Source organism: Rhinopithecus bieti, unplaced genomic scaffold (genome assembly GCF_001698545.2).
Source record: "Rhinopithecus bieti isolate Rb0 unplaced genomic scaffold, ASM169854v2 scaffold_50752, whole genome shotgun sequence".
In the NCBI taxonomy this organism is placed as follows: domain Eukaryota; kingdom Metazoa; phylum Chordata; class Mammalia; order Primates; family Cercopithecidae; genus Rhinopithecus; species Rhinopithecus bieti.
Genome location: NW_016820054.1, coordinates 244,088 through 270,288, shown reverse-complemented (window position 1 = coordinate 270,288; position 26,201 = coordinate 244,088). Strand labels below are relative to the sequence as shown.

Genomic DNA, 26,201 nt, shown 5'->3' with positions numbered 1-26,201 from the left:
GGAGTCTACAGAGACAGGCAGGTTTCCTTGAGCTGCTGTGAGCTCCACCCAGTTCGAGCTTCCCAGCGGCTTTGTTTACCTACTTAAGCCTCAGCAATGGTGGGTGCCCCCCCCCAGCCTAGCTGCTGCTGTTTCGGTTAGATCGCAGACTGCTGTGCTAGCAATGAGGGAGGCTCCGTGGCCGTGGGACCCTCCCAGCCAGGTGTGGGTATAATCTCCTGGTGTGCCCGTTTGCTTAAAGCGCAGTATTGGGGTGGGAATTACCCGATTTTCCAGGTGTTGTGTGTCTCAGTTCGCCTGGCTAAGAAAAGGGATTCCCTTCCCCCTTGCGCTTCCCAGGTGAGGCAATGCCTCGCCCTGCTTCAGCTCTCGCTCGTCGGGCTGCAGCAGCTGACCAGTACCGATTGTCCGGCACTCCCCAGTGAGATGACCCCAGTACCTCAGTTGAAAATGCAGAAATCACCGGTCTTCTGTGTCGCTCGTGCCGGGACTTGGAGACTGGAGCTGTTCCTATTCGGCCATCTTGCTCTGCCCCCCAGAGGGCTAAATTCTTTCTGAATTCTGTAGCCTGAGTGTGGGATTGGTTCTCATGGTCGGTAGGTGGTGGCTGAATTCTCCAGGCTGAATTCTTGGAAGAGTGTAGGTGCTGAGGATTTTCGCCAAGTCAGCTTTGCCTTTCTTTTGGGAAGGAATGCCCTTCCCAGTACCTCTACCTTTGACTAGAACCTGTTATAAAGGGTCACCTCCACTAAAGATACTTTAGTGAAATTAAGGATTTTTAGATAGGTATGTTGCTGCTAAAGAAAACTGGGGTTATTAGTAATGAAGAGGGAGTGAGTGGATATTAGGTAGGCCGCTGGTTCTGCCGCCATAGGCAGTCAGCCCTGCTGTGGGTGTGTAGGAAGAGTGAGGGCTTGTGACTTCCGGGATCTTGCTGCGTCGTATCTCTATAATCTTTGAAAACAAGCTAAACATTCGCAGTCTCAGTTTTGTATCTGGAGAATGGTTATAATCTTTGAGTTATTATGAATATTAAGTGAGCTAAAAATAGTAGATTAAATGCCTAAAGGTACTTCAGTAGGTGCTTGATGAGAGCAGTTGCTCATATGTCAGTGGCATAACTTTCTGTGACATTCTAAACCATGTTATTATTTCAGTGACATGCATTCTTTTCTATGCAAATGAAAAATAAAATTTGCCAAAAATGTTTCTTTAAAATTTATAAAATGTTGTATTATGAGATAAACTGTACACATCTTTTAAATACTATAATCTTCTGATGGAATTGCAGAAGCTGTTGTCAGAGACAAGCCTCTGACTCTGACCTTAGGCACACATTACAAAAGCATGTTCCCCGACTCTGCTTCCCAGCTGTCATAAAAGTACTGCCTCCTCACCCAAAATGTAGTATAGAATTTTTATCCTGGAATTTTTGTTAATAGGATGTCTTAAACTAATACTTCAGTATTAGTTTAAATGAACCAGTTTAAATGAACCTGTGAAAAATGAACCAGTTCTATGAAATTCCTTGAGTCTCTTTTTCTATCAATCTCCACTACAAATAGCAAGCCTTTATTAAGTTATTAATAATAATTTTTTGCCTTAACAAGCTGCATGTGTTATAAATAAAGTAACTATACATTCATACAAGCTCTTCTAACCTTTCAGAATATATTGATCATTCTATAGAGTAGAAAGTACACCAGAGTATGGGTCAAATAAGTAGTGGCATGGGAAGATCATCCAAAAATATATTTTTGTTATGAAATACAAGGTAACAACTTATTTAATGTTTCTTTTTCAAAGTTGAATTTACTTATACATGTTTAAAATCTCCAGAAAAGATTCAAGCCGTATCTCTTTAAAGAAAAATACTTTTCCCCCCAACATATTATAAAGGTTTAGAAACCAAAATTAACTTCATCTTTGAATATTATAGCAATTGGCACTAATGAGAAAAGGAAAAAACTAAAATTAGCCGGCTAATAAAAAATTACTAATTATTATTATTATTTCTTGAGCTGCCTGTTTCCCCACTGGACCACTGGCTTCTTAAGGGCAGACCCCATCTGTTGCTCATCTTTATATCACTGCTGAACTAGTTTCCAAAGGCTGTATTACAGCCTTTGGAAGTACCACAAACTGGGTGGCTTAATCAGCAGAAACTGACTGTCTCACAGTTCTGTAGGCCAGTCTCCAAAATGAAGCTATTGGGAGGGTTGGTTCCTTCTGAGGGCTGTGGGGGAAGAATCTGTTCTAGACCTCTCTCCTTGGCTTATAGATGACTGCCTTCTTCCTCTGTCTCTTCCCCAGGTCTCTTCACATTGTTTTCTCTGTGCATGTCTGTCTGTGTGTCCAGATTTCCCCTTATAAGGATTTCAGTCATCTTGGATTAGGGCCCACCCTAATGACCTTACTTGAATTTGACTACCTCTATGAAGACCCTGTCTCCAAATAAAGTCACATTCTGAGGTACAGAAGGTTAGGACTTCAACATATGAATTTTGGGGGCGGGGGGTGGGAGCGGGGACACAGTTCAGCTCATAACACCGGGTGCTAGGACAGTGCCTAGCCCACAGTGGGCACCCAGAAATGTTCAGTCTGGCTAATATTTATCCTACGGTTCCATTGGAATGAGCCTTGATATCAAGGACACCCTCTTTTCAGCAAGTAAAATGAGTTACTAATCAATTTCTGATAGTGGTTTTAACTGTCTAGTTGTGCAGTGAGGTGCCTATAATTCATGGGTTTATAAATCTAGAGTCCTGGTCTTGTTTTAATGACATAACTAATGATTATCCTGTCTTTTAAATTAGATGGTACATAAGCATCAGACAGTTACATATTTTCTTAGATACTCACACTAAACTAATCGTGAAAACAACTGCAGGTCTCTCTGACTTGGGAGCCACGCATAATGGTTAAGAACATGGACTCAGAAGCTAAAGTGCCTGGGTGTGCCTCTCAGGCACCACAGCTGCTGGCTGAAAAAAGGCATTACATTTGGGAAGTGCTTTTCAATGAATGACTTATAACATAGGAACTGTACGAATAAAGCTGGTAAATTCACCTAAGCATAAAGGGAAAAATAGCAAGGCCAAAATTACATATATATGTCTGGTATTGTATAGGGCAGGAAGATCACTTGAGCCCAGGAGTTTGAGGCTGCAGTGTGCTGTGATCATGCCTGTGTACAGATGCTGCAGTCCATCCTGGGCAACATAGCAAGACCACATCTCTTATAAAAAATTACATGTACATAAACAAAATTTAAAATTCAGAAAAACCAGGGAAAATATTGTGACTCATGTCACAGACCAAGGCTGATCTTTCTCATAAAGAACTGTCAGAACTTAATCTAGGGGAAAAAAGATAACTATTGCAAAAATAATGGTTATGGAGAGACTACTTTCAAAAAGGGAAATATAAATGATTTTCAAATGTATGAAAAGATGCTCAGCCTCAAGGCAGTGAGGTCAGTTTTTTCTGATCAGATCATCCAAAATCTTAGTATATGTCTTTCTGTTTGTTCTTTTATGTTCTTTTGAAGTCTAAAAACGTATAGTTTGGTTTTACATGTCTCTTAAGTATTGGGGAACCCACCCCCAATATTTCAACGTAGGTTCTATTTTCGCTAAGTGTTGGCCAGCTGAGAAATAAAGAGAAAGAGTACAAAGAGAGGAATTTTACTGCTGGGCCTCCAGGGGTGACATCACATATCGGTAGGACTGTGATGCCCACCTGAACAGCAAAACCAGCAGGTTTTTATTAAGGACTTCAAAAGGGGAGTGGGTATACGAACAGGGAGTAGGTCACAAAGATCACATGCTTCAAAGGGCAAAAAGGAGAACAAAGATCACATGCTTCTGAGGCCAATAAAGATCACAAGGCAAAGGGCAAAGCAAAGATCACAAGGCAAAGGGTGAAATCAAAAACTCCTGAGAAGGGTCTATATTCAGCTGTGCACGTATTGTCTTGATAAACATCTTAAACAACAGAAAACAGGGTTTGAGAGCAGAGAACCCATCTGACCTCAAATTCACCAGGGTGGGTTTTTTCCCCCACCCTGTTATGCCTGAGGGTACTGCAGGAGACCAGTCCTTATCTCAGCCGCATAGGAGAGACACTCCCAGAGAAGCCATTTATAGACCTCCCCCCAGGAATGCATTCCTTCCCCAGGGTATTAATTATTAATATTCCTTGCTGGGAAAAGAATTTAGTGATATCTTCCCTACTTGCATGTCCGTTTATAGGCTCTCTGCAAGAAGAAAAATATGGCTCTATTCTGCCCAACCCCGCAGGCCATCAGACCTTATGGTTGTCTTCCCTTGTTCCCTGAAAATCGCTGTTCTCTTTTTTTTCAAGGTGCACTGATTTCATATTGTTCAAACACATGTGTTTTACAATCAATTTATACAGTGTAACACAATAGTGGTCCTGAGGTGAGGTACATTCTCACCTTACGAAGATAACAGGATTGAGAGATTAAAGACAGGCATAAGAAATTATAAAAGTATTATTTGGGAAGTGATAAATGTCTATATTAGAATGAAATCTTCACAATTTATGTTCAGAGATTGAAGTACAGAAATTGTAAAAGTATTAATTTTGGGAACTGATATATGTCCATATTAAAATGAAATCTTCACAATTTATGTTCCTCTGCCATGGTTCCAGCTGGTCCCTCCATTCGGGGTCCCTGACTTCCCGTGACACTTAAGTTTCTTGTAGGTATTTTATTGTTTTTTCTACTGCTTTAAATTTGATTTCATATCATAGTTTGTACCTTGCCACCTTTATTGGACTTTCTTATTAATGGTAGTAATTTTTCAGTTGGTTTCTTGACTTTTCCATGAATTCATTTTGTAATTTGCAAATAGTGATAACTTCCTTTTCTTTTTTTTTTTTTTTTTTTTTGAGATGATGTCTCACTCTGTCACCCAGGCTAGAGTGCAGTGGCGCGATCTCTGCTCACTGCGACCTCCACCTCCTGGGTTCAAGCAGTTATCTGCCTCAGTCTCCGGAGTAGCTGGGATTACAGGCCCCACAACCATGCCTGGCTAATTTTTTGTATTTTAGTAGAGATGGGGTTTCACCGTCTTGGCCAGCCTGGTGTTGAGCTTCTGACCTCGTGATCCACCTGCCTCAGCTTCCTGAAGTCTGGGATTACAAGCGTGAGCCACCGCTCCCGGCCGATAACTTGCTTCTTGACTTATTTTCAAATGCACAATAGTGATAGAGATCGATAATGTCTCTTGCAAGTACTCAGTTTATTAGCTTTTAGATAGATACAGATTCTTAGGATGTTCTGAATAGTTTATTTTCCCTTTTATAACATGAACAATAGGCCACTTCAGTAATTCTAGATGTTTGTGGCACAAAGTAGTAAGCGTTCAGTAAATGTTGACTATTCCATGTTTTTTGCCTTTGTAAATACTGTTTTTTCAGACATCATCTTGTTAGTGAATCCTCTTTTCCTGATCAATGCAAAGTGGAATATTCAGTTTTTTTGTGCCACCACTATTCCATGACATACATCTGGTATAGTGTTAGTTTTTTTCATGATTAGTGTTTCCTTCCAGACCATACATGTTCCTTGTGGGAAGGAGTTTTCTTTTCTTTTCTTTTCTTTTCCTTTCTTTTTTAGAGATGGGATCTTACTCTGTCACTCAGGATGGAGTGCCGTGGTGCAGTCATAGCTCACTGCAGCCTCAAACGTTTGCTCTTAAACTCGTCCTCCTGCTTCAGACTTACAAGTAGCTGGGACTACAGGCATGCACCACTATGCTCAGTTAATTTTTTAATTTTTTGTAGAGATTGGGTCTCACTGTGTTGCCTAGGCTGGAGTTTTTTTTGTTTCTTCATGGTTTACTGTATCAGAGGGGTTCTGTAAATATGTATCTGATGAAGCCTAGGTTTATTTTTTGTAAAACATGAATTTTATAAATATCTAATCTCTTCATTTCATAGTGTATTGAAATGTGCTTTGAAATATATCAAATATTATACCACATAGGATAAGATATGTATGTATATATGTACATATATATGTTTTAGCATTATATTTATAATTATGAATATAAATAGAATAATTGATTTTATTAGGTATATATTCCTTTTCTGATCAATATCAGAAAAGTTTGCTGTTGACTTTTGATTCTACCAAGATGAAATAGACCCATTCTGGCTAGGTTTTCCACCTATTAGAATGGCTATAATAAAAAATAGTGGCAATACCAAATGCTGGTGAGGTTGTGGAGAGAGTGGATCACCAGTACATTGCAGGTGTACAGTAAAATGGTACAGCCACTCTGGAGAGCAGTCTGGTGGTTTCTTAAAGACTAAACATGGAATTACCATATAACTCAGCAACTGCATGCTTAGGCATTTGTCCCAGAGAATGAAAATCAAATTTAGATAACATCTTGTACACAGATGTTTATAAGCAGTTTTGTTCATAATAGCCCCAAACTAGAAACAACACAGATGTCCTTCAGTAGGTGAATGATTAAACAAACTATGGTGCATAGTATCATGGTGTACTATTCAGTAATAAAACAAAATAAATGTTGATAACTTAGATGAATGTCTAGGAAATTATTCTGAGTGAAAAAAGTCAATCCTAAAAGGTTACATAGTGATTTTATTTATATAACCTGTGTGTGTGTGTGTGTGTGTGTGTGTGAGAGAGAGAGAGAGAGAGAGAGAGAGAGAGAGAGAGAGAGAGAGAGGAGAGAAGAGAGAAAGGGAGAGAGACGGAGACAGAGAGAGATAGAGTTTCGCTCTTGTTGCCCAGGCTGGAGTGCAGTGGCTCAATCTTGGCTCACTGCAACCTCTGCCTCCTGGGTTCAAGCAATTCTCCTGCCTCAGCCTCCCCAAGTAGCTGAGATTACAGGTACCTGCAACCACGCCTGGCTAATTTTTTGTATTTTTAGTGGAAATGGGGTTTCACCATGTTGGCCAGGCTGGTCTCGATTATATAACATTTTTATAATGACAGAATTACAGAAATGCAAAACTGAGTAGTGGTTGACAGAGTTCAGGGATTGATATGGGGCCAGGAGATGGTGTAGCTATAAAAAGGTAATACAAGGCATCCTGTGGTGATAGAATTGATCTGTATCTTGACTGGATCAGTGTCAGTATCCTGGTTGTGTTGTTACAGTTTTGCAAGATGTTACCATTGGAGGGACTGGGTGATGGATACAAGAGTTTTCTCTGTTATTTCTTACAACTGTATATGAATCTAATATTATCTCAAAATAAAAAGTGTAATTAAATACAATATTTGGTCTTAAGTGTTTTAAGCACCCTGCTCCCAGAGCTCTTAGCATGGCAAAGGAAGCACACAGAAGCATTCCTGTTACTCATAAGTTTTGACTTTGTGTTTTGCATTTTAAAAAATTTTTTGTTTTCATCAAATACCCCAGGAAGTTATACTTTTATGAAATGTTATTTCAGGTCTTATTTTCCTGGTTTTCTTTTGTGCTCTAGTCACTTTCCTTTTTTTGTATAACTTAACCAGTTCTACTTTTTCTTCTTGGAACTTGGCTTCGAACCCAGAGAATGTTAGTGAGATTGTACATAGAACTTTAGGTAGAAAGATTTGACGTAGACATTGCTTTTCCTATCACAGAGTTTTGTGTATTCGTGACTTTGGCAAAATTACACGCATAAATTTGTATTCTGATAAATGACCATATAAGGAGATGATATTTATGTGCTTTCTTTTTCTTCAACAGAAACTACCACATCTAAAAGCACCAGTGGGCTTACAGACATAACATGGAGTTCCAGTGGAAGTGATTTGTCGGATGAAGATAAGACACTTTCTCAATTACAGAGAGATAATGGACATTGCTCTAGAATAGACAGATTTTGTAACAGGAACATTGTGTGTCCAGAAGATGGGACTAATGAAGGTAAATTGATAATTTTGTTAGAAATCCAGTTTCTGTTAAATATTGGATTTAATATTGGAAGAAACTTACATTCCTTTCTAGTATTTATCGTTAACATTCCACCTATCAGAATGGCTACAATAAAAAATAGTGACAATACCAAATGGTGGTGAGGTGGTGGAGGAACTGGATCACCACCAGTACATTGCAGGTGTACAGTAAAATGGTACAGCCACTCTGGAAAAGAGTCTGGCAGTTTCTTAAAGACTAAGCATGCAATTACCATACAGCCCAGCAACTGCACCTTTAGGCATTTGTCCCAGAGAATGAAAATTAAATTCCTTTCTAATAAGATTTTACTGAGTCCCACCCTCTATGGTAAACACTTCAGAAACATTTTCTTGTTTAATATTTCTCAAAACAACTCTAGGAGATAGGTATTACAGATATTATTTTTATAGTTAACAACTTAAGCTTGGACTGATGGAATGGATTGGGATTCCATTTTAGGTCTCTTTGCTCCATAGCCAGTTCTTTCACCTTCTACACAGTGCCACGCCCACACTGCCTTCTTCCCAACCTGTTGGGTAAATACTTTGACAACCAGTGTGTGGTAGAGGTGTAACGTACTGACAAATTTCTATTCAGATGACGTTTTATATTGTGTCATGTTTTAGACAATTGAAAGCAGAGTTTCTTATCTTTGACACTCTTGACATTTTGGGCCAGATGATTCTTTGTTATGGGGAGTAGCACCTTCCTCTGCCTGTAGGATATTCTGCCGTGTCCCTTGCCTTTACCTGCTAGGTAAAGGATCCCAACCACAGTGATGATAACCAAAGATGTCTCCAGATGTTGTCAAGGGTTGCCTGAAGGATAAAAATCACCCCTAGTTGATAACCACAGATGTAGAATTATGGAAATCATGTTCTTTTAGAATTTTTAAAATATACAAATATTCTATAGAGTATTTAAATGTCTTAATGTTTTCAAAATAAGCTTGTGACTTTTAACTCTTGACAGATCATGTTAGTTATCTAGGGTTAGGTTTGTACAGACAGCTTCTCGGGAGGGTAGTTAAATTCTTTTGACCACTTTGTATGTCATTTTGGTAACTATTAATTCCATTGACATTTTAGTAGTTACCAGGTGAAGTGGTATTTTAAGATTATATATAAGCTGATAGCAATTCGACCATAGTAAATGAAATTTGTTGTTACATAACTCTTGGTTTGTCTTCATACATTTCAGAATGCAAAGTTTATGCTTTTTATGGGTAAACAGTATGGTTTGTGCCTCCCAAAGTGCTGGGATTACACATGTGAGCCATCGTGCCCGGCCTCCCTTCCATTTGGTTTTTACCAATTGTCTAAAAGTTTTTATAACTTTTGGAAAATCTCTTAAATTACTGGAGATCCAATTTCCTTATCTGTAAAATGCAAATATAAGTGTAATAGTAGCAGTCTTCCTGTTTTTTAAAAGTTTTGTGACCACAAAAGTTTTGTGATGAAAGCCCCAGTTATTTCATAGCATGCATCACATTGCAATATGTATTAATCTGTGGGCTACTTCAGGCTAGGGATGGTGCTGTTTTCTCTCTTATATTTATTTCGTATTGTGAGTATCTTGAATGGTGTGATGGGCTCTTTTTAGGCACTTGCTTTGTCTAATGAATGAAGGTGTGAATGAATGAACGAGTGCTGCAAAGATGTGTGATACTGGCGGCAGCTCTGAGGGCACTTGTGTTTTTCCCTTGTCTGTCCCTGGCTTCCTGTTGGGAAGGTTCAGCATCCTGGAAAATCTCTAATGTGTTCCCCTGCCTGGCTTCCATGACTAAATTTGATGTTAATGTGGGAAGCAGTTGCCATTATGCATCTGCTTCTCTCAGTGGTGGCTGGACCTTCAGTCTGTTAAGATCATTATAGTGGCTGTTTTTTTTTAAGAGATGAGGTCTTGCTCTGCCACCGAGGCTGAAGTGCAGTGGATCATAGCTCACTGCAGCTTCAAACTCCTGTGGTCAAGCAATCCTACTATATCCTCTTAATTGTGTTTAGTGAAAAAGTCTAGCTATGTAAGAAAGGAGGAAAAAATAACAATACATAGTTTATTTGCTTAAACATGCTGGAGAAACTCTACAAGGATACAGAAACAATAAAAGTAGTTAAAATTGGAGTTGGGGTAAGATTTGGGAGAAACAGTGATTTAAGAGTAGAAATATACTTTTCACTGTCTACATTTTTTTTTTTTTTTTTTTGAGACAGAGTCTCGTTCTGTTGCCCTGGCTGGAGTTGAGTGGCACGATCTCGGCTCACTGCAACCTCCACTTCCCAGGTTCAAACGATTCTGGTGCCTCAGCCACCTGAGTAGCTGGGACTATAGATGTGCGCTGCCATGTCCAGCTAATTTTTTGTGTTTTTAATAGAGACAGCATTTCATCTTGTTGACCAGGCTGGTCTTGAACTCCTGAGTTTTGGCGTTCTGCCCACCCTGGCCTCCCAGAGCTCTAGGATTATAGGCATGAGCCATTGTGCCTGGCCCTAAATATGTTTTTTAAAATTACTGAGTGACATGGATAACTACTAAGAATAAAGGAGATTTAAAAGTGAAAGATTAAGGAGATAATTAAGCAAGTTAAAAATTGTTTTTCTTAGGTGAATTACAGTGTGTTGACTGGGAGATTGACAGTGACAGGGCAGAGGCTAGTGACTGTAATGAATTTGAAGATGACGAGGGTGCTGTGGAAATCTCAGACTGTGCTTCTTGTGCAAGTAATCAGTCTTTGACAAGTGATGAGAAGCTATCAGAACTTCCCAAGGTAAGAATGAATTATTTCAAAACTTTTAGTCTCTGTATAACATTTGCTAATCATAGCTGTTTTGTGTGTGTGTGTGTGTGTGTGTGTGTGTCCATGTGTGTGTGTGTTTTCCTGTCCTTCCTCAAGAACAACTACTTTTGACTCTTAGGGAATTCTTTTTTTCTTTACTCACTTATCTCTAAGTAACATGCTTGTGCTGTACTTCTCAACATGGGTAAATATTGATCTGTCTTCTCGCTCACTTCCAACCCTCACTGCACACTGAACTTTTTTTTATCCTACTGTTCTCCCAGTGCAGATATGTCAAAGTTTGGTTAGATTATATTCAGCAATTTACACAATTGTGAATAAATAATATTGATAGCCAAGGGAAATATTATTATCCTTTGCAACTATTTGCTTTCCCTAGACTTAATAATCATTTTGGTTTTTGTTCATCTAGTTTTACTTATTGATGGAAAAAAATACTTTTTCATCATTGCCCAGCTCTCTTGTTAAGATTTTCAGACAGCAGGCATTCTGTGAGTTTCATTTTTTTGGAGAACTCTTTCCCACAACCTCGTAGCTGCTCCAGTTTGAACTCAGCGTCCTCTCTCCTTTCGCAAACATTGTCACCCGGACTTTGCTATCATTCTGGGAATTTATTGACCTCTGTCCTGTATTGTGCTCCTTTATCCAGGATTTCATGTTTTCCTCTTTCTTAGTTTTCACCCTGTTTTGGTTGAACACATCTTACCATAACTTTCTGAGGAATTATTTGGTATGTCAGGAGATGCTTTTGTCATATTTTGATGTGTGATTGAAAATTTGTATAGAATTTTTAGGTTGGAAATAATTTTCCTTCGAAGTTTTGAAGGCATTGCTTCATTATCTTAGCTCAAGTTGCTGTCAGTAACCTTGAAGCTATTCTCATTCTTGACCTTTTAAGATTTTTCTCTTCATTACTGGTTTTAAGCAGTTTGATTGTGATATGCCTTATGATTTTTCAGTTGGTGTTTGTCAAGCCTTTTGAATCTATGGTGTTTTGGGGGTTCCCCAAGACCACCTCCAGGTTCAGCAGTTGACTAGGAGGATACACAGGACTTAGCATATAGTCATACTCATGGCCATCATTTATTGCGCGGAAAGGATACAAAAATAGGGTGAAAAAAGGGTGTAAAAAAGGGTCTTGCTGTGTCACCCAGGCTAGAGTGCAATGGTGCACTCATAGCTCACTGCAGCCTTGATCTCCTGGGCTCAAGTGATCCTCTCACCTCAGCCTCCAGAGTAGCTGGTCCTACAGGCATGTGCCACCACGTCTGGCTGATTTTTGTATTTTTTGTATAATGTGGTTTGCCATCTTCCCCAGGCTGGTCTCAAACCCTTGTGTTCAAGGGATCCGTCCACCTTGGTCTCCCAAAGTGCTGAAATTGCACGTGTCAGCCACCATGCCTGGCCAAAAGAATGCAAATTTAAATCAGCAGTCTTCCACGAGTCCTCTCCCAGTGGAGTCACACAGTATATGCTTAATTCTTTCAGCAAAATGTTTAGATGACATGTGTGAAGTGTTATGTACCAGGCAACTCATTAGAGACTCAGGGTTTTTATTAGGGACTGGTGACATAGGTACCCTCTCCCTAGAATCTACCCAAATTCCAGACTTCAGAAAGAAAATGGATATTCAGTATAAACCATATTGTTTGCACAGTTTAGGCACAGTGACCCACCATTATTTATCATTTATGGAATGATGAAGATTCTCCTGAAATCTGTTTTCAGAAGCTAGGCAAGGACCAGCTTTGCAAGCAGGGTTTTCTAAGGATAGCTACTTCAGGCCAACTATGTTAACTCTTTTCTGCATATATGTGAGTTTGTAGTTTTCATCACATTTGGTAAGTTTTTGGCTTTTACTTCTCAATAAATTTTTTTTCTGACTCCCCTTTTCATTTCCTCCTGTGACTCCAATTACATGTATATTAATTAGGCTGCTTAATGTGTCATGTCTCATTTTTGCTGTCCTTGTTTTGTCCCCTTCATTTCATTTTGGGTGGTTTTCTGTTGCTACATCTTCAAGTTTTTTTTTTAATTCTTTTTTTTAATAACTTTAAAAATTCTTCAGTATATTCTGCAGGTAATACTATAAGTGTGTTGGTCATCTCTGACATTGTAGTTTTCATTTCTAGAAGTTTGATATGAGTCTTTTTATATTGTCCATGCCTTTCCTTAACATGTCATACATTCTGTATTTTGAACATAGAGTATATTTATAATAACTTTTTAATGGCTATTTTGGTAAATCTATCTGTGTCATTTCTGTGTCTATTTCGCCTCCTTATGGGTTGTATTTTTCTGCTTTTTTGCATGCCTATACATTTTAAAAACTTGTAAAATTCAATGCACTATTATCATAGTCATCATTCTGTGTATTAGATTACTAAAGCATATTCCTTCTGTCTAAATGAAATTTTGTACCCTTTAATCAGCATCTTCCCTTTCTCCATCCACTTTTCTCTCCCAGCCTGTGGTAACCAACATGCTACCCCGATTCTATTAAGTTCTACTTTTTTAGATTCCCCATTTAAGTAAGATGATGCTGTATTTGTCTTTGTGTGCCTGGCTTATCTGAGTTAACGTAATGTCCTCCAGGTTCATTCATGTCGCAAATGATAGAATTTCCTTCTGTATTAAGACTGGATAGTATTCCATTGTGTAGATATACTACATTTTCTTTATGCATTCATCTGGACACTTAAGATTGTTTCCAAATCTTAGCTATTGTGAATAGCCCTGCAATTAACATGGGAGTGCAGATTTTTTTTTAGCATACTGATTTCAATTCTTTGGCCCAGAAGTGGGATTACTAGATTATATGGTAGTTCTATTTTTTAGTTTTTTGAGAGATCTTCATGCTATTCTCCATAGAAGCTGTGTTAATTTACATTCCCACAACAGTGTACAAGAGTTTGGCCTCCCAAAGTGCTGAGATTACAGGTGTGAGCCACTGCACCTGGCCTGCAGTATTTTCTTTTAGGACATTTAACAGATGTATTTGATTACTGATATGACTTTCCATATTAACTTGATAGTACTTTGATATTATTGGCTGGGTTTTTATAATTTATTTTTTTGGTGTCTTCAAGAACCATTTGCTGTGGTTTGAATGTCCTCTCGAAAACTCTTGTTGAAATTTAATTATCATGGTGACAATATTAAAATATGGGACTAAAACAGTTTGGGTCTGTGTCCCGAACCAAATCTCATGTTGAATTGTAATTTCCATTGTTGAAAATGGGGCCTGGTGGAAGGTGACTGGATCATGGAAGTGCATTTCTCATGAATGGTTTAGCACCATCCCCCTTGGTACTGTCCTCACAATAGTGAGTGAGTTCTTATGAGAGCTGATAATTTAAAAGTGTGTAGTGGCCTGGCACCGTGATTCCTGCCTATAATCCCAGCACTTTGGGAGGCCAAGATGGGAGGATCAGTTGAGCCCAGGAGTTTGAGACCGACCTGGCCAACATAGCAAGACCCTGTCTCTATTAAAAAAATAAATAAATAAATACATAAAAGTGTGTAGCACTGCCCGCTTTGCTCTCTTGCTTTCACCGTGTGAAGTGTCTGCTCCCCCCTCTCACTGCTTTCACCATGTGAAGTGCCTGCACCCACTTTGCCTTCCACCATGAGTGAAAGCTCCCTGAGGCGTCCCCAGAAGCATATGCCACCATGCTTCCGGTACAGCCTGCGGAACTGTGAGCCAGTTAAACCTCGTCTTTTATAAATTACCCAGTCTCAGGTATATCTTTATACCAATGTAAGAATGGTATATATTAAAAGAGTGGTATATGTTAAAAGAACCTCTTAATGGTTCCTGTATTAGGATTAGGCCATGAGGGCCATGCCCTCATGAATAGGTTAATATCATTATCACAGTAGTGGGTTTGTTACCACAAGGATATATTGTTATAAAAATTTTCTGTCCCTTGCTCTCACCCTCACTTGTCTTTCTGCTTTCTGCCGTGGGAAGGTGTAGGACAAAGGACCTTACCAGGAGCCAGCACCTTAATATTGGAATTTTCAGCCTCCATAACTGAGAGAAATAAACTTCTTTTCTCTGTAAGTTACCTACCCTATGGTATTCTGTTATAGCAAAGCAAAATGGACCTTATAAGACACCATACCTACAGAGGGCAGCAGAGACATAGCAGTGAATTCTCATAACCTAATTTTTCAGAAGTGTGAAGGAAATTGGGTTTAGGTGAACTTTGTTAAGTAATTCTCATATACTTTATGTAGTGACTTCTATGCAAATACAGGCTAATAGACATAATGAATGTAAAGTAATGTGAGACTCAGGAACTTTTGTGAGAAGGTAAGCAACAGAAGCTGGCTGGCACAGATAAAAGATCTGAAAGTAGTTCATGTAGTTTTAAAGGAAAAGTAAATGTGGCTTTCAAATTTGAAATAATGGATTCATTTTTGTGAAACAGATATTTTGTTTGTGTTCTTACCAGTAAGGGTAGGAAAAATGATTCAGTAACTCATAGAAGATGGAATTATGGAAAAGTTAAAAAAAAAACAAGAATAAACAAAATATTTTGTATCACATGGGAGTGTATTATAACCTTGCAGAAAGTGATCTGACAAACCTTTAAAAATATTTCTAAATTTAATGTGCATATACGTAATTTTTTTTATTTTACTTATATAAATTTTTGAAAATCAGTTTTGCTTTTAATCAGTTTTAATAGTGAATTAGAATAAAATGATATGACTAGATGTGTACTAATTGTTAATGCCTAGGAACTGCCCATTGTTTTCATCTTTTTTCCCAATGTTTTATGTTGTAAAATACACTCAACATAAAATTTACTATTTTGACCATTTTAAAATGTGCAGTTCAGTGGTATTGAATATTTTCATAATGTTGTGTAACTACCATCACCACCATCTATCTCCAGAACTCTTTTCATCTTGTGAAATTGAAACTCTGTACTCATTAAACAGTAACTCCTCCTTCTGTCTTTCCCCCAGCTTCTGGCAACCACCATTCTACTTTGTGTATGATTTTGACTACTGTAATTACCTCATATGAATAGAATCATATAGTATATGTCTTTCTGTGACTGGTTTATTTCACTTAGCATAATATCCTTAAGGTTAATCCGTGTTGTTAGAATTTTTTATTTTTATTTTTTGAGATGGAGTCTCACTCTGTTGCCCAGGCTGGAGTGCAGTGGTGCGATCTTGGCTCACTGCAACCTCCGCCTCCTGGGTTCAAGTGATTGTCGTGCCTTGGCCTCCTAGTAGCTGGGATTATAGGCACACGCCACCACGCCCAGCTAATTTTTGTATTTTTAGTAGAGACCAGGTTTCACTATGTTGGCCAGGCTGGTCTTGAACTCCTGACCTCAAGTGATCTGCCCACCTCAGCCTCCCAAAGTGCTGGGATTACAGGCATGAGCCACTGAGCCTGGCTAGGATTTCCTTCTTATTAAAGACTGAATAGTATTCCATTGTATGTTTATACCACAATTTTACTTAATTTGTGACCTAACATATGGTCTATCCTGGAAAATGTTCTATATTCACTTGAGAAGAATATATATGCTATTGTTGGGTACAGTGTTGTGTATGTCTATCAGATCTAGGTGGTTAGTGTCTGAGGTCCTCTGTTTCCTTACTTACCTTCAATCTGGCTATTCTATCCATTATTGAGAGCAGGGTATTGATTTAATCATCTGTTATTTAGAAAGGTCTGTTTCTCCCTTCAATTCTGTCCGTTTTGCTTCATGTATTTTGAAATCTTTTAATTGGTGCATAAATGTTTATAATTTTTGTCTTCTTGCTGTATCAAATAATGTATTCATATATAATATCTTTTGTCTCTTGTAACCTTTTTTGATTTAGTCTGTTTTCTCTGATATTAGTATAGCCATCTCTACTCTGTTCTGGTTACTATTTGCATGGAATATCTTTTTCTATCTTTTAATTTTCAAACTGTGTCTGTGGATCTAAAGTCTAGTATAGGCAACATATGGTTGAATCCTGTTTCTCTATTCTGTCAATCTCTGTCTTTTGACTGGAGAGTTTAATCCATTTGAATTTAGATTATTTGTACAGAAAGATTTCTGTCATTTTGTTGTTTGTTGTTTATATAACTTACTGCTTTTTGTGGGGGCCCTCATTTCCTGCATTACTGTCTTCTTTTGTGTTTACTTGATTTTTTTCATGAAATGTTTAAATTCGTGTCTCATTTCTTTCTTTCTTTTTTTTCTTTTTTAATGGAGTCTCTATCATCCAGGCTGGAGTGCAGTGGCGTCATCTTGGCTCACTGCAACCTCTGCCTCCTGGGTTCAAGCAGTTCTCCTGCCTCAGCCTCCTGAGTAGCTGGGATTACAGGCATGTGTCACCACGCCTGGTGAATTTTTGTATTTTTAGGAGAGATGGGGTTTCACCATGTTGGCCCGGCTGGACTCGAACTCCTGACCTCAGGTGATCTACCCACCTTGGCCTCCCAAAGTGCTGGGATTACAGGCGTGAGCCACCACACCCAGACTCTTCTCATTTTTCTTTTCTTTTTTTTTTTTTTTTTGAGACAGAGTCTCACTGTGTCACCCAGGCTGGAGTGCAATGGCGCAATCTCAACTCACTGCAACCTCCGCCTCCCGGGTTCAAGCGATTCTCATGCCTCAGCCTCGCTAGTAGCTGAGATTACAGGCATGTGCCACCATGCCCAGCTAATTTTTGTATTTTTAGTAGAGACGGGGTTTTACCATGTTGGCCAGGCTGGTCTCAAACTGCCGACCTCAGGTGACCCACCCACCTTGGCCTTCCAAAGTGCTGGGATTACAGGCATGAGTCACTGTGCCCGGCCTAATACTTTGACTAAATTTAAAACAGTTGTCATAAAATCTTTCTCTGGAAGATCTGCCATCAAGACTTTTTCAAGGACAGTTGTGTTTATTTTTTTTTCTTTTGAATGTGTCATACTGTGTCCGGAATTGGTGGGTTCTTGGTCTTGCTGACTTCAAGAATGAAGCTGCAGACCCTCACGGCGAGTGTTATAGTTCTTAAAGATGGTGTGTCTGGAGTTGGTTCCTTCAGACATTCAGATGTGTCTGGAGCTTCTTCCTTCTGGTGGGTTCGTGGTCTCGCTGTCAGGAATGAAGCAGACCTTCCTGGTGAGCGTTATAGCTCTTACAGGCAGCGCCTCTGGAGTTGTTCATTCTTCCTGGTGGGTTTGTGGTCTCGGCTTCAGGAGTGAAGCTGCAGACCTTCGCAGTAAGTGTTACAGTTCATAAAGGCGGCGTGGACCCAAAGAGTGAGCAGCAGCAAGATTTATTGCAAAGAGTGAAAGAACAAAGCTTCCACAGTGCAGAAGGGGACCCCAGTGGGTTGTGCTGGCTGTCTGGGCAGCGTGCTTTTATTCCCTTATCTGGCCCAACCCACATACTGCTGATTGGTCCATTTTATAGAGAGCTGATTGGTCCACTTTACAGAGAGCTGATTGGACCGTTTTGACAGAGTGCTGATTGGTGCCTTTATAATCCTTGAGCTAGACACAGTACTAGACCAAAAGTTCTCTAAGTCCCCACTAGGTTAGCTAGATACAGATTTAGCTAGATACAGAGTACTGATTGGTGTATTTATAAACCTTGAAGTAGACACAGAGTGCTGATTGGTGTGTTTACTATCCTCTAGCTAGACATAAAAGTTCTCGAAGTCTTCACCAGATTAGCTAGATACAGAGTGCTGATTGGTGTATATACAATACTCTGGTTAGATATAAAAGTTCTCCAAGTCCCCATCCGGCTCAGGAGCCCAGCTGACTTCACCTAGTGGATCCTGCACCAGGGCTGCAGGTGGAGCTGCCCGCCAGTCCCAAGCTGTGACTGCACTCCTCAGCCCTTGGGCTGTCGATGGGACCGGGTGCCACAGAGCAGGGGGGCGGCGCCCGTCGGGGAGGCTCAGGCCACGCCGGAGCCCACTGCAGAGTGGGGGAGCTGGGACCTGGTGGGCTGCAGGTCCAAAGTCCTGCCCCCTGGGGAGGCGGCTGAGGCTCAGTGAGAATTCGAGCACAGTGCCAGTGGGCCGGCACTGCTGGGGGACCCAGTGTACCCTCTGCGCTGCTGGTCCGGGTGCTAAGCCCCTCACTGCCCTGGGCCAGCAACGCCAGCTAGACGCTCCATGTGCAGGGCCTGCCCAGCCCGCGCCCGCCAGAACTTGCACTGGCTCGCTGGGGTTCCTGCCCGCGCCTCTCCCTCCACACCTCCACCCAAGCAGAGGGAGGCGGCTCCAGCGTCAGCCAGCCCAGAGAGGAGCTCCCATGGTGCCGTGGCAGGCTGAAGGGCTCCTAAAGCACTGCCAGAGTGGGCGCCGAGGCTGAGGAGGCTCTGAAAGTGAGGGCTGCTAGCACATTGTCACCTCTCAATACTTTACTATATATCTTGTTATTTTTTGTTGAAAACAGGGCATTTGAATATAATGATGTGGTAAGTATGGAAATTAAATTCTCCCTCTTGCCCAGCATTTGCTGTTTTGTTTTGTTTTGTTTTGTTTTGTTTTGTTTTGTTTTGTTTTGTTTTGTTTTTTAGGCAGAGTCTCACTCTATTGCCCAGGCTGGAGTGCAGTGGTGTGATCTCGGCTCACTGCAACCTCCACCTCCTGGGTTCAACCGATTCTCCTGCCTCAGCCTCCCGAGTAGCTGGGATTACAGCTGGGATTACAGGTGTGCACCACCATGCCCAGCTAATTTTTGTGCTTTTTAGTAGAGATGAAGTTTCACCATGTTGCCCAGGCTGGTCTCAAACACCTGACCTCAGGTGATCTGCCCACCTCAGCCTCCCAAAGTGCTGAGATTACAGGCATGAGCTACAACGCCTGGCCTGCTGTTTTGTTTTTTTTTTAATGTTATTGTTTTTGTTTATTTTTATTGTTGTAGGCTGTCTCTATGTGAAGGATCAGCCTGAGGTGTAAACTTAAGATTTTCTGAGTCTTTCCTAAGCCTGAGTTTTTCTCCAGGAATGTGTAGGAAGTTTCTGTTTTTTCTTTATATACAGTTGCTTTCAAATGCCCTAGTCTTTAACATCTGACTCCCCAAAGGGAAAAAGAGAAAAACTAAATCCTTTAAATCCCCAGCAGTTACTTTGTGGGTGGGGCTAGGGGTAGGAGAGAGCTTGTAACAGTGAGTGGAGATGAAGCAACAAGAGGTGTATCCACCTCTTTGTCCCATTTCTATGATCAGAAGTAGCATTCACTGATCAGGGAACACATCCCCTATATTTGGAAGAGAGGGTCCTTTTTGCCTGTCCTTGGTTCCTGTAAGCTGCACGCAAGCTGCTGCTAGGAATGCATGCTCAACTGCCTGCCATAGGGTTGAGGGTAGCTAATGGATAGCTGCTACTGTGCTAATACCAGCAAGGGATTAAAATTATGTTCAGGCTTTCCTCTGGACGTTACAAGCCTTCGGTAGATTCCAGAATTTCAAAATATTTAAATAGAAGAGATTCTGCCAGTGCAGTGATCTTCTAGGTGGAGCAACACATTCGTGGTGCTTCCTACTCCACCATCTTCTCAGAATCCTCTGTGTATAATTTACATACAGTTGAGTTTAACTCTGGTCATCATACATTTTAGAAACCTCATATGATTATGTTTATATAAAAACTGATAAAATTTAGTGCTTGTAAAGGGAATTCTGGAGTTCTTAGTCATGTTTTTTGTATGATTATATTTTAAAGATTTAATTAGAGAAACATTTTACTGAAGTCTATATTCCAGTGTGTTCTCATGGTAAAAAGAAAAGGTTGGAGATTGTATTGAGGAGTCTTTTTTTTTTACTGTTATTTTATATTATAACTCATGTATTATATATTGTATCTGTTCATTATCTTAGTATGGCATTTTCAGGCTTTTATTCTCTTTATGAAAGTGAGTAACTGTATGTACCAATATCGATTGTTGCATCTGTGCCAGAAATTATATTTTATCTTTTCATCATCTCCCTTCTTTTATAGCTGAACTTGAGCTTAAAAGATGCCAGGACAAGGAGTTTGTCAGATTGTTCCTTTTCTTTGTGTGAACTTTCTTCCCCTTTCACTACTATCACTGGGTCATCTCATTTCCCTTCATTCCCGTCTTTCTTCTCCATCTTTTCATTTCCCAAATACTTCTGTTTTCTGATACAAGAAGGACATAATAGAAAAGGATTGCTTTAGGAAATAGTGTTACAGCTATGTAATATTAAAAGTAGTAAGTCAGCCAGGCACAGTGGCTCACGCCTGTAATCCAAGTACTTTGGGAGGCCGAGGTGGGCGGATCACGAGGTCAGGAGATCGAGACCATTCTGGCTAACACGGTGAAACCCCGTCTCTACTAAAAAATACAAAAAAAAAAAAAAAAAAAATTAGCCGGGCGTGGTGACGGGCGCCTGTAGTCCCAGCTACTCAGGAGGCTGAGGCAGGAGAATGGCGTGAACCCAGGTGGCAGAGCTTGCAGTGAGTCGAGATCCCCCCCCTGCCCCCCCGCCTAGGTGTCAGACTCTGTCTCAAAAAAAAAAAAACACACACCACTGCACTNCTCCATCTTTTCATTTCCCAAATACTTCTGTTTTCTGATACAAGAAGGACATAATAGAAAAGGATTGCTTTAGGAAATAGTGTTACAGCTATGTAATATTAAAAAGTAGTAAGTCAGCCAGGCACAGTGGCTCACGCCTGTAATCCAAGTACTTTGGGAGGCCGAGGTGGGCGGATCACGAGGTCAGGAGATCGAGACCATTCTGGCTAACACGGTGAAACCCCATCTACACTAAAAGTACAAAAAATTAGCCGGGCGTGGTGACGGGCGCCTGTAGTCCCAGCTACTCAGGAGGCTGAGGCAGGAGAATGGCGTGAACCCAGGTGGCAGAGCTTGCAGTGAGTCGAGATCCCACCACTGCACTCCAGCCTAGGTGTCAGACTCTGTCTCAAAAAAAAAAAAAACACACACCACTGCACTCCAGCTTGGGCAACAGACTCTGTCTCAATAAAAAAAAAAAAAAAAAGAAAAAAAGAAAAATAGTAAGTTGTCCAGTGCAGTGGCTCACGCCTGTGATCCCAGCACTTTGGGAGGCCAAGGCAGGCAGATCACGAGTTCAGGAGATTGAGACCATTCTGGCTAACGCGGTGAAACCCTGTCTCTACTAAAAAATACAAAAAATTAGCCAGGCATGGTGGTGGGGTCCTGTAGTCCCAGCTACAGGCTGAGGCAGGAGAATGGCGGGAACCCAGAAGGCGGAGGTTGCAGTGAGCCGAGATCGCGCCATTGCTCTCCAGCCTGGGCGAGAAATTAAGACTCCGTCTCAAAAAAAAAAAATAAATAAAGGAAAGTAATAAGTCACTATGGATGTGACTTTCACAGTCTTCTAGTATTATAAACAATTCTTTTGAGTTGTACTTTTAATAATGTCAGAGCTGCACATGTCACACTACCTTTCCTGAAAATAACAATGACAACTTTTGGACAAAATTTTTTTAAAAAAGTATGTGAAAGCACAGTAGGAGGACAGAAAGTAGGAAGAAACTGAAGGATGTTGACATTTGGAAGATGGAATGGTGTAAGATGAGCATTTCATTTTTTGTGGATGTTTCCTAGAGGACAGGACTCGGTCATTGGTTGTGCAGGTGATGGAAGTTTGAATAGAAACCACAAGACAGAGTTGGGAAAGTTAGTGAGTATAAAGTAGTCTTTCATAGAGAAGGGTGTCCCAAATTCTGCATAAAAGTCTTAGGCTAAAATAACTAAAGATATTTCATTTGCTCAAGAAAGAGTTTAGAGAGTGGTATAGCCAACTTACCTACCTATTAAAAGAAAAAAAAGGCCGGGCGCGGTGGCTCAAGCCTGTAATCCCAGCACTTCGGGAGGCCGAGACGGGCGGATCACGAGGTCAGGAGATCGAGACCATCCTGGCTAACACGGTGAAACCCCGTCTCTACTAAAAAATGCAAAAAAACTAGCCGGGCGAGGTGGCGGGCGCCTGTAGTCCCAGCTACTCGGGAGGCTGAGGCAGGAGAATGGCGTAAACCTGGGAGGCGGAGCTTGCAGTGAGCTGAGATCCGGCCACTGCACTCCAGCCTGGGCGACAGAGCGAGAATCTGTCTCAAAAAAAAAAAAAAAAAAAAAAACTCTTCAGAAGAATATAATCAAATCCAGAGTTTCTAAAACTGTACCATGCACAGTGTCCAGAATACAATCCATATTCAGTAGACACACACATACACAAGCAGAAAAATGTGACCCATACTTAAGTGAAAAACCAATTAATTGAGACTGGCCTTGATATGACTCCTATGTTAGAATTAGCAGCTGTTATAACTCTTCTTAAGGATGTATAAAGAAAATGTGTACACCATGAATACACAGATAAGAAACTTCAGCTGAAAAATGGAAACTAGATAAAAGGACTAAATGAAAATTCTATAGGTAAAAAATACAATATTTCAAATGAAAACGGATTAGAGATTACAGAATGTTAGGAAAAAAAGGAGTCACTGAAGTTGCTAGATTCATAGAAGTTATTCTTAAAAAGTGAAAAAGAGATTTCAAAAAGTGAAACTAGCTAGCGTCAGTGGCTGGTAGGACAACATCAAAAGGTCTAACACTTGGTATCCTAGAAATAGAGGCCAGGGGAAATTGGGTCAAAAAATTCTGGAGAAATTATGGCTGGAAATTTCCCTAAATTGGTAAAAAACATGAATTTACATGTTGAAGAAGTTCAGTGAACTCCAAACAAGATAAATACAACAAAATAACACATAAGTACATTATAGTGAAGCTGTTGAAACTAATAGACAAAAAATCTTGCAGTGGCTTATTCCTGTACAGCAGCACTTGGGGAGGCCAAAGAGGGAGTATTGCTTGAGCTAAGGAGTTTGAGACCAGCCTGGGAAATGAAGTGAGACTTCATCTCTACAAAAAGAAAAAAATCTTGAAAGCACCCTGAGAAATGCTAATGAATGGTAGCTGACTTCTTATCAGAAGTAGTGCAGGCCAGCAGGCTATAAACACCTTTAAAGTACTGGTAAAGTAAACATCAACTCAGAATTCTATAGCCAAATAAGAAAACATACTTTCTAGCTAAGAAAATCTTTATACTACAAGAAATGTTTAAGGAGATACTTCAAGCTGAAGGAAAGTGATACCAGTTGAAACTCAGATCTTCAGGAATGAAGAGCATTGCAGTTGGAAAAATGTAAGTCTTCCCCACTCCATTAAGAAATATATAATTCTGATTGTTTAAAGCAGAAATTATAATGTTACGATATGGCATTTTTATATGACTGCTGGGCTTAAAGGATGAGTCTAGGTAGATGGAGTTATGTGCTTACTGTGGTCTTTATTTTATGAAGGGGTAGAATTAGTCCACTGTGCAAAGTTAAAAATATACTTTATAATTCCTAGAACAAACACTAAAAAAGAAAAAGATGCAAAGAGGTGATAGCTAAAAAACGAGAAGTCAAAATGGAATTCTAAAATGTATTTAGAGAATATGAAAAAAGGTGTAAAGGAACAGCAGAATATAAAACAAATGAGATGTGTATCAGTCTGTTCTCATAATGCTAATAAAGACATACTCAAAACTGAGTAATTTATAAAGGAAAGAGGTTTAATTGACTCAGTTCAGCATGGCCGGGGAGGCCTCAGGAAACTTGCAATCATGGAGGAAGGGGAAGCAAACATGTCCTTCACAGGGTGGCAGCAAGGAACAGAATGAGAGCAAAGTCAGGGGAAAAGCCCCTTATGAATCCATCAGATCTCCTTAGAACTCACTCATTATTACGAGAATAGCATGAGGGTTAGGTAACTGCTCCATGATTCAGTTACCTCCCACCAGGTTCCTCTTAGATCTAAAATTTAGATCTAAATTTTAAATAGCAAAATTACAAACCTAGGTCGAGTCTATCAATAATTACCTTAATTGAACATAGATTAAGTGTTTTATTTAAAGGTAGAGATTCACACATTGGATAGAAAGTCTGACCTTCCTGTATTCTGTCTACCAGAGATGCATTTTAAAAATAATGACACAGATAGATTGAAAGTAAATGTATGGGAAAAGGTGTAGCATGCAAATACTAAGATAGGATTATTATATTAATATTAGATAAAATAGACTTCAAGACAGTATTGGAGATAAACAAGGGCATTTCATAGTGATAAAACTCATTAGAAATACATAGTAATCATAAATTTGTATGCACCTAATAAGATCTGCAGTCACAGATGGAAATTTTAAGACTACTGTGTAACTTACAGAAAATCTAGACAAAAAATCAGTTAGAACATAGAAGATCTGTAAAATACTTCAACCACCTTGACCTAACTGGCATTTGTAGAATATCATGGACAACTAAAATAGAGTGTACATTCTATTCAAGTATACATGATATGCATACTGAGATAAATAATATATGCGTCCTAAAACATGTCTCAGTACATTTCAAAAGATTGTAATCTTAAAGAGTATGTAGTGTAACTACAGTAGAATTTAAAGTAGAAATCAATAGCAATAAGATATTCAGGAAAAATCTGAATATTTGGAAGTAAAACAACATGGTTATCCCTAGTTGATCTACGAATTTAATGTGGTTCAAATCATTATCTTAGCTGGACTTTTCTCTTTTGGTAGACATTGAAAAGCTGATTATAACATAGGAAGATAGAAAGGACCTATGTTATGCAAAGCAATCTTGATGATTTACGAGGTGGAAGACGTAAATTTCTTTATTTCAAGATTTACTCTAATGATACAGTAATCAAGACTATGATATCAGCGTAAGGATATATAGTCATATAAATGGAGCAGAACAGAGAACTGATACATCATTTTTAACAAAGAAAGTATCCAATGAGGGAAATGAAAGGCTTTTAAATAAAAAATGCTGGAACAACTAGACATCTGTATGGATAAAAGTTCACCTTGACTCCCTACCTCACATGGTACCCAAAAGATAAATCAAGAGGGATCATAGATCTAAATGTTGAAGCTAAAAGTATAAAGCTTTTAGAATAAACAAGTAAAGATACAGAAAGCAGCAACTGTTTTAAAGAAAACACCTAACACTCTATAAACTTCTTCAAAATAAAAAAATTCTGCTGGTCAAGAGACATGAAGAAAATAATAGCAAAACCTGTATCTGCAAAGGACTTGTATTAAGACTATATAAAGAAATTCTGGCTCACATCTGTTTTGGCCGAATAGGAACAGCTCCAGTCTCCAACTCCCAGCGTGAGCGACACAGAAGACCGGTGATTTCTGCATTTTCAACTGAGGTACTGGGGTCATCTCACTAGGGAGTGCTGGACAATTGGTGCTGGTCAGCTGCTGCAGCCTGACCAGCGAGAGCTGAAGCAGGGCGAGGCATCGCCTCACCTGGGAAGTGCAAGGGGGAAGGGAATCCCTTTTCCTAGCCAGGGGAACTGAGACACACAACACCTGGAAAATCGGGTAACTCCCACCCCAATAC

General features: G+C 39.7%; 1 protein-coding gene across 1 annotated transcript in view; it reads left to right on the top strand.

Moving 5' to 3' along the window:
* LOC108520139 (DNA repair-scaffolding protein-like) overlaps positions 1-26,201 on the top strand; it is a 182,714-nt gene that overhangs the window by 35,834 nt on the left and 120,679 nt on the right. Inside the window, exons 5-6 of the mRNA XM_017859416.1 lie at positions 7,743-7,922; positions 10,553-10,716. Coding sequence (XP_017714905.1) covers positions 7,743-7,922; positions 10,553-10,716 — 344 coding nt within the window. The remainder of the gene's footprint in view (positions 1-7,742; positions 7,923-10,552; positions 10,717-26,201) is intronic.